Raw genomic sequence first — 12,186 nt, 5'->3', positions numbered from 1 at the left:
GGGAGAGTTTTGATGACTGTAAAACAAAAAGCAAACTTATACTCACTCAGACTCAGCATAAAATTTATTTCTGTTTTTGTTGTTGTTTGCTTGCTTGCTCAGACTTGAGGGGAAAAAAAAAAACTAGCTTTGCATGATTGGCTTGAAGTGTTTCCTTGGAGACGAGACACCACCGGGGCACTGCATGACAAAATGGACTTGCTCATTCCTCAGCCAAGAAATATTTGTGGTGCACCTACTGTGTGCTGAGCACATTCAGCCGAGCTTCTAAAAAACAAACAAAAAAAGGAGGAAACAATAGCTTCCATCGAAATCATTACTAACAGCAATTACATCCATTCCTCAATGTGGATTGAAGTCAAATGGAAGGGCATTTATGATGAACACCACATCTCTTGGTAGCAGACTGTTGTAATGTTTCAGCTGGCCAATGGGAGAGAGCAGGTCCCAGGCAGATGAGACTGCCTTGCCTGGGAAGAGGCGATGTGAGAGCTTGTGTGATTGATTACCTATGTAGTACCCAGGTTTTGCTGAAATAGAATGACTTGTAATGCATTTTGCTAAATTCAAATATAAGGATAGAAATCAAAAGAGCCCAAGACTGTTCATTCATTCATTTGACACTTAACCGCTGTGCCCGCCGTGGGATCGCTGCTGCAGTGGCTTCTGGAGATGCCACCGTGAGCAGAGCTTTCCCATGGTATGCTTGACTTCATGTCCCCCAGAGAGTAACAGACAGGATCATTCCAGAGGAAAGGCAGAGTGGCATTCCCCAAGCCTGGGAGACAGCTATCTGGGAGGAAATGGCCAGAGACATCCCGAAGGCAGCACTGGAGTTGAGACCTGAGACCTGAAAAGCTGCCGATCGTGGGTAGGGCCAGGGGAGAGGGCAGCAGGCTGGAGACAGCCGGCATGAGACTCCGTGGCTCTGGAGGAGGCTGTGCAGGGCTGAAAGAAGGGAAGGTAGAAGGTGGCTAACCAGAACAGGGCTATCTGAGGGGACAGTGGCTCCAGGTGATGTTGTAGAGACAGGGTGAGTAGGAATTCCTGGATGGTCATGTGCTTAGGGAAGGAGATTTCATCAGACAGGTGCAAAGAGCTCAGGGACCTCCGTCAGTCCCTGAGGCTGCTGTGCAGGGACTAGATTCCAGGAACAAGTGTGCTAGAGCTTGTCCTTCCCATCCCCCTCCCCGTCCCCTCCCCCTTCCCTAAGGCATGATCAGAACGGTGGCCTGAGAGGGGAATCGAGGCAGGAACGGCTGGAGGTGTTGGGGATCTCAAGCGATGGGAGAACGCAGCAAGAAACAGACTTCTGGGGAGGCAGGCTTCACTGAGCAGCTCCTTTAACTGGGGGATCAAAGGCTATTTAAACTTTTGGGGGGGTCAGTAGGGGCAATGGGGTGAGTGTGCGCCATTGGTCTGGGCCAGGGAGCTGGTGATCTGATGTCTCATTTGCACAAGGAGGAATTCCAGGTGCGGCTGGATGGGACATGACGTTATAAGGAGAAAGGAAGGCTGTCTGGCCACCTGACCTCCTCTGCGGGGGCATAGGTGGGGTGTGGGTCTATGTGCCCTGGGACATCCAGGTTCAGGGCAGGGGCCGGGGAGAAGTCCTATTCCTGACGGTCTCGGGATGAGATTTTCAGGGTTTGGAAACACCTTGACCCAACACTTGCTCCAGGCCTATTTCCCTGTGGCTCTGTGGATCCCTGAGCCCCACAAGAGAGGGGAAAGAGAGATTAGTGAAACCATCCAAGTCAGCATAGGGCAGGAGTTAGCATAGTCTAGATGGTGACTTAGAAGTGAAAGACCTGGGAGGTGTCTTACAGCAACCCTGGACGGGACTTCATCAGCCTTCGCCTCTGGACCTCTGGCTATGTGAACGCCACTGAAATCTTACATCTCCAACAGGATGTTTACTGTGAATTTCAAATCTTACCCACACTGGATCTTTGACCTGGCACTCACAGACCCACTGCGCCCCAGCTCCTTTCATCCAAAAGCCATCTTTAATGTCTCTCTTGTCCCTGTGTCCACATCCAATCATACAGAAATCCTGCTCGTCCCATCTTTATTTGTAAAGATTTAAAAGTTTTCATGTACACGTGTGCATGCGCTTTGCCCGCATGTAAGTTTGTGACCCACAAAGGTCAGAAGAGGGCATAGAATGGAAACATTAAGAAGATTGGTGGCTCTTAGTCAAGTCAGGGACACAAGCTGAGGTCAAGTCTACTTGCTGTGCACTAAACTTGTCAAGCATAGTCCTGCCCCAGGACCTTTGCACAGAGTCTGCCCCTCTCTCTAATTCTAAATATCTGCCAGAAGTAGCTTCTGTCTCTCTTCATCCAGGGTATTACATGAACAAGCATGCCAGATGAGCCTTCCCTGATTGCTGGGATAAAGAATATTTCTTGCTTTATTTTATTTTATTTATCTTATTTTGTGGAGTTTGTAATCCACCCCCATACCACAAACTTTCTTGCTTCATTGACTTCTTTTTCTTTTTAAGATTTATTTATTTAGTATAAATAAGTACACTGTTGCTGTCTTCAGACACACCAGAAGAGGGTCATCTCTCATTACAGATGGTTGAGCCACCATGTGGTTGCTGGGATTTGAACTCAGGATCTTCGAAAGAGCAGTCAATGCTCTTAACCTCTGAGCCATCTCTCCAACCCCTTGATTGATTCCTTTGTAATTCAACTACGTGCATAGGGCCTTGGTCGTGTTTACTGCTGGGTCCCCAATACCTGAATCAGTAGCTGGTCTGTGTGATCAGTGAATGCTGAATGAATAAACAAAGGTGAAACCATGGGATAAAGTATAAGCCCTTCATGACCGGGACCATCAGCACCACCAGTGTCAGAGACGAAAACCATTGGACTCCAAAGGAGGTTCCCAATGGGTAGAGAGAGGGCTTCCCAGTTTGTGAAAGGGCCAGTTAAGATGGATTCCAGAAGTTAGTGGGAAAGACACCTGTATCACCCTTGCTTAGATTTCTAGCATCCAGGAGAGACGACAAGGCAGAAGCAGGCCAAGGAAGACTTCTAGCCAGAGGCCCTCAAAACATAAGCATTGCGGGACTGGGGTGTGTTGGACTGTACAGGAGAACCAAAGATCCCACAATGATGTGGCTCCTTCCTTTTGATCTTGTCTCCCCAGCGAGCATGCAGGAAGACACTCAGTCTCCAGAGGAACGGAGCCAGAGCCTCCGGGGCCCCTCTCCCAGGTTAGCGCCCCAGGCAAAACCTAAGAAGCTTGCAAATTAAACCGGGCAAGCAAGCGGGTGCTGGAGACAGAAGCAAGCCTCCTGCCGCCATAGTCTGGCACCTCCACTGACATTTCCACATCCCTCCCTGATCTGGTTCTCACCCATCACCACGGTTACCCCTGGACGTGTCATTGTTCCTGGATATGAAGTGGACACAGACTTGGGAAGAGGTCATCTCAACAAAGTTATGCCCACTTTACCGCAGGTGAGGTCATTAGGCCGGGTCCTGGAAATCAGGACCCTTAAGAAAGGCACTTCCCAGGATGACACAAACCTGTAGCAAACAGGTTTTCTTCTTCTATGTAGACCCCACCCACCCCCGTGGATCTCTAGGCACTTACAGAAGGCATCCTGTTCACGGAAAGTAACTTGGGCGGAGCCCCTCTCTCCCTCCCTCCCTCCCTCCCTCTCCTCTCCTCTCCTCTCCTCTCTCTCTCTCTCTCTCTCTCTCTCTTCCCCCCTCCCCCCTCCCCTTCTCTTCCCCTCCCCCTCCCTCTCCCTCTCTTTTCCTCGGCTGTCCACACGAGTTTGAGTAGAATAGCTTGAAGTTTTAATGATGATTCCCACTATCCACAAACAGCGCCAGGTTCCAAGCCTCCTGTGGAAGTTCTCTGAGACATTCTCAGGCGGAGAATGACCAAATAGCACTGCGCCAGGCTTGCCCACCTAGACCTTCTGAGTCTCACTGTCTCTTGCACACTTCGCGCTTGGCTCAGTGTCTCTGGGTGTGTAACCATTTCTTCACTCTTCTCTAGAGCTCTCTTTGCCCCACGGCTTTGAGACTCTCTCCGAACCTCCTGCCATCTGATTTCTAAGCCCTATGCTGTGCCTGGTATCCCCACAAATCGTTGAGACAGAGTGGAGTCCGAGGTCAGCTCCGAAGTGAGCACGGAGTTCAGCACCCAGAGGCTGGAGGAGTAGGCACTGCAGAGGCTTGGGCAGGCTGCACCGGATAGCCAAGTGCTACCGCGTACGGCTGCCAGTCTCTGCCCTCCTCCCTAGCTAGGCAGCTGCCCCAGCACAGAGTCGCGGGAGGGGGCATTCCCTGGCCCCAGTGGCTACCCTGGGGACCCCAAGCTCCGCCCTACCACACTCCTATTGGCTTCAGGCGCCCCCGCCCCCAGCCTCCCTTTCCAGCTCCCGGGCTTTTAGGCTACCCTGGATAAATAGCCCAGGACGCCTGGCGCGAAGCTAGGGGCCAGGACGCCCCAGGGCGCGACTGCTTTCTTCACCACACTTCTGACAGGACAGGCAGGGGAGGCAGAGGACAGCCGGTGTGCATTCCAACCCTCAGAATCTTTGCCATTGTACTGTTGGGGTTCCAGAGTGGCAGAAAGTTAAGACGACTCTCACATAGAGAGTTGAGCAAGAGGCAGGACCCAGGAATTGGGACATGGAGCTACTATCGCCGCCTCTCCGGGACGTAGACTTGACAGGCCCCGATGGCTCTCTCTGCTCCTTTGCGACAGCCGACGACTTCTATGATGATCCGTGTTTCGACTCACCAGACCTGCGCTTTTTTGAGGACCTGGACCCGCGTCTGGTGCACGTAGGGGCCCTCCTGAAACCGGAGGAGCACGCACACTTCCCCACTGCGGTGCACCCAGGCCCGGGTGCTCGCGAGGATGAGCATGTGCGCGCGCCCAGCGGGCACCACCAGGCGGGCCGCTGCTTGCTGTGGGCCTGCAAGGCGTGCAAGCGCAAGACCACCAACGCTGATCGCCGCAAGGCCGCCACCATGCGCGAGCGGCGCCGCCTGAGCAAAGTGAACGAGGCCTTCGAAACGCTCAAGCGCTGCACGTCCAGCAATCCGAACCAGCGACTACCCAAGGTGGAGATCCTGCGCAACGCCATCCGCTACATCGAAGGTCTGCAGGCTCTGCTGCGCGACCAGGACGCCGCGCCCCCTGGCGCCGCTGCCTTCTACGCGCCCGGCCCGCTGCCCCCAGGTCGCGGCAGCGAGCACTACAGTGGCGACTCAGACGCGTCCAGCCCGCGCTCCAACTGCTCTGATGGCATGGTAAGGCCGGGACTCAGGAGGATGGCAAGTGGATGCGGGACCTGGGATATCTACAACACGTTTCTGAGGCCCTTGGGGTGGGGGTGTCCCTTATACCCAGATGCTCCTGGCATTTGTCACTGGAGTCGCTTTGGAGACCCAGGGCATGATTATGCCAATTGGGGATGGCATTAGAACACTGCTGCACAGACCCTGGGATACGCTTTCCCTCCTCCTTATTACCCTAATGCAGATTAGTGTTCCTGGGTGACTGTCCACTCTCAGTTTGACCCTGCATGCGACAGCTTCTAAAGTGTGGCTGGCTCCTACCTCCTAACTGGGGCTGGCCCAGTCCTGGAACCAGCAGCTGAGACTAAGAGAGTGAGGGAGGGGTGATGACAAGGAGCGTTGCTTGAGACCCACGCGGGCCCTGTAGGCCTGACTCTGTCATCCTTGATATTCGCAGATGGATTACAGCGGCCCCCCAAGCGGCCCGCGGCGGCAGAATGGCTATGCCGCCGCCGCCTACTACAGTGAGGCGTCCAGCGGTGCGTATTCTCAGCTGTTCCCAGCTAGCAGGCCTTTATTGGCCTTCTGTGTTCCCCCTTGAAACTTTCCTCACTCCCTAGGCTTAGTACCCTCCTCCCGCCTTCAGTACATACATACCCGTACCTTGGGATGGTGGGGAGGGGTGGGGAGTGGGAGGGGGCGTGGGGGAAGGGGCGTTGGTGGAGAGGGCAAAGAACTATGATACACACCTTCCTCTCCATTCTCCTTTTAGTCTAGCAAGTCCTCAGTTTCCCTTCTGCCACAAAGCTCCGTGCCTAAGGGGAGGAGACTTGAGAAGGGACTCGAGTTTAGATTACTAACCTTCCCTTCCCCCTCACAGAGCCCAGGCCAGGGAAGAGTGCGGCTGTGTCGAGCCTCGACTGTCTGTCCAGCATAGTGGAGCGCATCTCCACAGACAGCCCCGCTGCGCCTGCGCTACTTGTGGCAGATGCACCACCAGACACGCCTCCGGGTCTACCGGAGGGGGCATCCCCAAGCGACGCAGAACACGGCGCCCAGATCCCGTCTCCCGACGCCACCCCTCAGTGTTCTGCAGGCTCAAACCCCAATGCGATTTACCAGGTGCTTTGAGAGGTCGGCTGCCGCAGCAGAGGGCTCACCGTCTGCACTCCCGGGGATGGTGCCCCTGCGTTCATCACGCCCAAAAGATGAAGCTTAAAAGACACTCCTCCAACTGTCCTTTCAAAGCTATTCTTCCCTTTCAGAGGGAAGGGAAGAGCAGAAATCTGTCCCACTTCCGGCCCCAAGGAAAGGACTTTTTTTGTTGTTGCAGTCGTTGGGTTTAGTTTGTTTCGTTGTTTTTCATGCGACTCACAGCGAAGGCCACTTGCTGTCCCTCACTGGGCCAGAGCTGACCCTTGAGTGGCCAGGCCTTCCTTTCTTCATAGCCCCTAGCACAGGGGTGAGCCTCGCACACCTAAGCCCTGCCTTCCGCATCCCTGTTGTTTGTGGAGACACGGTCCCCACTTTCTGGAACCCTCCGGTCACCCACTCTTTCCCACAGCTTGCGCGGGGGCGGGGGGAGCACTCAGGTCTCTGCCATAACAGGTGTAACCATACCCCACTCTCCCCCTTCCCGAGGATGAGGACCACTTATTTTTTATATAAGACTTTTGTAATCTATTCGTGTAAATAAGAGTTGCTTGGTCAGAGTCGGAGTCCCTTGGGCTATATTTATCTCCGAGGCATGCTGTGTAGTGCAACAAAAACTTTGTATGTTTTTTTTCTTCAAGCGGGCGAGCCTCGAGGCTCACACGCTCAGGTGTTGGAAATAAAGACGCTAATTTATACAGCCGTGGCTCTGGCTTTTCCTAGGGGGGGGATCAGAAAGAAACTCCACGAACTGGGCGGGCTGTCACGCAGCGACCCCTGCAGGTGGCAGAAGGGAAGCACGGAGACTGGGTGGTGCTGGGTAAGAAGGACAGGCAGATCTCCAGCTGTAAGGAACTCCGGGGGCCTTGCCTGCCTCACCCAAGGTTGTAGCGGAAAGATGCACATAGGTTGGCGTTAGTTTAAAACTAAAAAAGCCGGGTGTGGTGTCTCATCCCTGTAATCTCAGCATATCTGAGAGGCTGAGGCAGGAGGCTGGCCACCCTGCCTATAAAGTGGAGGCCCTGCCTCAAAACAAATAACCTCTTTAAAATCAAATTTAAAAATTGGTGCTGAGGAGGTGACTCAGTTGATAGAACACTTGCCTGGCATGCATAAAATCCTGGGCTCAGCCCCCAGCACCATATAAATCTGTCATGGGGGGCACAGCTGTAGTTTCAAGGCCTGGGGGGGGGGTAGCCCAGGAAAATCATAAGTACATGGTCATCCTCAGCTACACAGCAAGTTCCGGGCCAGTCTGGGACACATGAAACCCTGCCAATAGATTAACTGACTAATTAAAAAAACTAGCTCTATCCACTTAAGATTCTGGCAGAATAAGTCTGTCCAGGACCAGTTATTGTTGCTTTCCAAATAACTCCTTTTAGGGACTCCAAAGTGTGTGCTAAGTTGAGAATGGTTCCTGACCATACGGTGTGTCCAGAGGGCTCTGTGGGAGCTTAAGGCCCTGGAGCCACACAACACCCTGAAGGAAGGTGGTGCTCCAGTGCAAGACAGCTAAAGGGCCCTGGGGATGGGTTATGAACCCTGTGGTACGTGCAAGCTCTTCATGATAGTGGGGCTGCACAGAGACAGCAGTCAGGGCATCTACCACTGTTTCATCTCACCAGAAGGTAGAGGCTCAGAGACTGGGGCGGGGGGGGGGGGGGGGGGCGCGGGCGCCCGGGACCAGCACATCTCTAGAGCTGCGGTGTGGTGCTTCCATTGGGCTGTGTGGGGGGAGGGGGAGGCCATTGGTGCAGCCGGAGTGCAGGGTGGGCTTTCTGGACAAAGTGCAATTGCAGATGTGTCGGGAGAGACAAGTGTAGACAATGGCCGTGAGGGAACACACACACACACACACACACACCGGGACCTCTGTCCTTCCCTGGAGTGGCCTGGCACAAATTCTCCCTCCCTCTAACACTTCTCCCTAGGTCCTCAGCGCATCCCTTTGTACAGATCCTCTTCTTGAATTCCCATAGGCCAGGTTCAAGACACCTTCAGAAAGGACCACTGCATCCAGAGAGTGGACTCTGCTCCCCCAACACCATCCTGGAGGAGCTGCTCAAAGCTTTCTCATTACTCTGATGTTCCATTGGCCTCTCAGAGCTCCACAGGGTTCCTTAGGCCTTGGAGGCCCCTCAGGGCTCCATCATAATTTTGCCCATTGGACAGATGCCAAGTCCTATACTCGAGGGGAAGAGGCCACTGAACACAACTCCTCCGGTTGGGAAGCAATCAGACCCTTAGAGGTTGTGTCTCTCCATGGTCACAAATAGGTGGGCAAGGACAGGAGCAGTAACATCAGCAGAGAGCTGCTAGGGAGAATCCTGAAGGGACTGGACAGCAGAGGGAGCTCACAGCACAAAGGGAGTGGGGCAACCTCGTGGACCCACAGCTGCTCAAGAGAAGCTGAGGAACAACGTGGATATGAGACAGGACCACATGGACCTCAGCTGAGCTGACTTCGGAGGGCAGCAGGGAGCCCCAGAGGGATCAACACAGGGAAAGAACAGAAATAATTCTGCAGTTTACAACAATCCATTTGGACTGGAAAAACAAACAGGAGCGAACAAGACAAGACAGATGTTTTGTGACTTTCCTGGGGGAGATGTGAACATATATCACCTCATAGAGAGAGGGAGCCATCAGCCCAACGGAAGGAAGGGTTCATCCAGTCCTTACAGGAGAGAGTGGGCAACTTCCGGGGAGACGCACAGTGAAACCCTGCCCCTAGAAAAATGTTTAAACTCCTCTTTTAAATATTTGTTTTTGTGTGTGTGCATATGTATGAATGTGTGTATACATGTGTGTGTGTGTGTGTGTGTGTCTGTGTGTGTGTCTGCGTGTCTGTGTGTACCGTGGTGCATACAGACTGTCAGAAGACAACTTGAAGGAATTCATTTTCTCCTTCTAAGACATCGGTTCCAGGGACTGAACGCACTCATACCATCCACTGAGCAGCAGGTGCCTTTACCTACTGAGCCATCTCATCAGGCCCCGGCTTTTCTTAACTATCTCTCTAGTCCAGTGGTTCTCAACCATCGGGTCACAATCCCTTTCACGGGTGTCACCTAGGACTGTCGGACAACACAGATGTTGACATTAGGATCATAACAGCTCAAATCACAATTGTGATGTATCAGTGAGGATTACTTCATGTTTGTGGGGGTCACCACCACATGAGGAGCTGTCCTACAGGGTTGGAACATTAGGAAGGTTGCGAAGCACTGGTCTAGCCCTGTTAATACACTTTAGATTACAGGTATCTGGGCCAGGAGGGCGTGTGATTGGCTCCTGGAGGGGTGAATACAGATATTGGGAGCCTTCCTGCCTCTTTCCAAGAGGGAATATTTGCTGCCCTATTGCCAGAGACCTAGCTACAAACTATACAGCTTTTCCCTGTTGTTTTTGTTTTTGTTTTTGTTTTTGTTTTGTTTTGGCACGGGCTTTCACTTTACAGCTAGGCTAGCCTGAAACTCATCGGGCCCTCAGCTCCCCATGAACACACCATGTCCCAGGCTGCCCTTGAAGTCTCAGCAGTCTTCCTTCTTCATCCTGCCCTAGAGCTGGGCTTCTTCCTGCAAAGCCGTTATGCAAAGTCGGTCCTCTTGATTTGTCGTTATGGCAACTGGTCAAGGTGTGCACTGCTTTGTGTTGGCAGTGGAGCAGCTGTACTGGAGCAGGCTCTGTCCAGAGGCTGCTGGGGACACTTGAGTGGCTCGTGTCATGCACTGGACTGGGCATGGTTTGTATGTGACAGGCGATGCATTGCAGATCCAAAGAAGGGGATTCGTCCAGAGGTAGATATGGGAATGTAAAGATGGTTGTCAGGTGAAAGGTGGGTAGCCTCTATACTGGGAACCTTTTCCCTACCTGGCAGACCGCCTTGGCTTCAGAATCGATGGCTCAGCAGTAGAGGGCAGGCTGCACACTGGCCACACTCATTTCTAGCCATGTGCACTTGGGCAGTGAACAGCCTGCACAACTCACTTTATGGTGGCTGGGGTGTGGATGTCCTGGAAAAGATGAAAGAGCTCCCGCCTCTGTGTTTGTCAGGTCCTGGCAGAGCCTCTCAGGAGACAGCCATGTCAGGCTCCCGTCAGCAAGCACCTCCCAGCATCCCCAACAGTTTGGTGCTGTATATGGGATGGATCCCCAGGTGGGGCCTTTCCTTCAGTCTCTGCTCCACACTTTGTTTCCATATTTCCTCCTGTGAGTATTTTGTTCACCCCTCTAAGAAGCACTGAAGCATCCACATTTTGGTCTTCCTTCTTCTCAGGCTTCATATGGTCTGTGACAGGACTGAAGGAGCTGAGGTGGTTTGCAGCCCCTTGGAGGGAACAACAGTGTCAACAGGCTAGACCTTCCCCCCACCCCCAGCTCCTGGGGACTGGACCACCAACCAAAGAGTACACATGCAGGGACCCATGGCGCTGGCCACATATGTGGCAGAGGATGGCCTTGTTGGACATGACTGAGAGGAGAGGCCCTTGGGCCTGAGGGTGTTCGATGCCCCAGTGTAGGGGAATGCTGGGGGGGGGATGGGGATGGGAGTGGGTGGGGGCGGAGCACCCTCATAGAGTGGGGGGGAGAGGGAGGGGATGGGGGTTCCCAAGGAGAGACCTGGAAAGGGGGAAACATTTAAAATGTAAATAAAGAAAATGCCCAATTAAAAAAACATATTTAAAAAAAAAAGAAAGAAAAGATGAAAGAGGCTCTGTGGAGGACATCAGATCCTGGTTTGCCCCTGAGTGGGCTGTGCTGCCATTACAGAGGGGACACAGAATGTTGCCAGTTGCAAGTGACAGAAACATCATTTAAACTGGTTCTAACCGTACAAAAACTGTATTAGTCCCACAGTCTCCGTGAACTGCGCCTGGACGCCCTTCTTTCCCCTGCCCCTCCTTCTGACGTCATTTGCTTATCTGCTCTCCTAGTCCGCTCCGGTTTTCTTTAGAAACTTGAGAGTTGCCTTAGATTACAAACTCTGGCCGGAGCATTCCAGGAGGAGGAACTGTCTGCCTGGAGCAACAAAGGCCCTGAGGCAGGGTTAAACCCAGGCTAACAGGCTCCAGAGAGGAGCGCTCTGCTTACCTCCCCTCTCCTCCCCTCCCCTGCTTCACCTTTGTGGCCTCTGCAGAGAGAGTCAGGAGGGAGATGAGAAGGCAGGCGGAAGCTAGGCCACCACACCTTGAAGGTTGGAAAACAGGCCCCCTGCTGTCTGCCCCTGTCTCAGAACACCTCACCTCAGAAGTACCTACTGCCTCCCTATTTTCAATGCAGATGAAACTCTCCCTGGCTTCTGGGGTCATTTTCACATGGCTGCATCTGAAGAATCCCAGAGTCATGCTGTCCAGCATACGCCTGCACCTGTGTGCTCACATGATAGCTGTCTTAATGACTCTACTATTGCTGGGGGTGGGGGTGGGGTGTCTTAGTCAGGGCTTCTACTCCTGCACAAACATCATGACCAGGAAGCAAGTTGGGGAGAAAAGGGTTTATTGAGCTTACACTTCCACACTGATGTTCATCACCACAGGAAGTCAGGACTGGAACTCAAGCAGGTCAGGAAGCAGGAGCTGATGCAGAGGCCATGGAGGGATGTTTCTTACTGGCTTGTTTCCCCTGGCTTGCTCAGCTTGCTTTCTTTTTCTTTTCTTTTTTTCTTTTTTCTTTTTCTTTTCTTTTCTTTTTCTTTTTTTTTTTTTTGGTTTTTGGTTTTTGGTTTTTTGGATTTGGTTTTTTCGAGATA

General features: G+C 52.8%; 1 protein-coding gene across 1 annotated transcript; it reads left to right on the top strand.

The window, feature by feature from the left end:
* The first annotated feature begins 4,664 nt into the window (after positions 1 to 4,664).
* On the top strand, positions 4,665 to 6,410 carry Myod1 (myogenic differentiation 1). Its single transcript, XM_052162655.1, has 3 exons — positions 4,665 to 5,291; positions 5,737 to 5,818; positions 6,160 to 6,410. Exons 1-3 carry the CDS (start codon positions 4,665 to 4,667, stop codon positions 6,408 to 6,410), a joined length of 960 nt encoding a protein of 319 aa, XP_052018615.1.
* The last annotated feature ends 5,776 nt before the right edge of the window (positions 6,411 to 12,186 follow it).

The sequence above is a fragment of the Apodemus sylvaticus genome, chromosome 1, assembly GCF_947179515.1.
Source record: "Apodemus sylvaticus chromosome 1, mApoSyl1.1, whole genome shotgun sequence".
NCBI classification, from domain to species: domain Eukaryota; kingdom Metazoa; phylum Chordata; class Mammalia; order Rodentia; family Muridae; genus Apodemus; species Apodemus sylvaticus.
The sequence above is the reverse complement of the archived record's forward strand: the minus strand, read 5'-3'. Positions and strand labels throughout refer to the sequence as shown.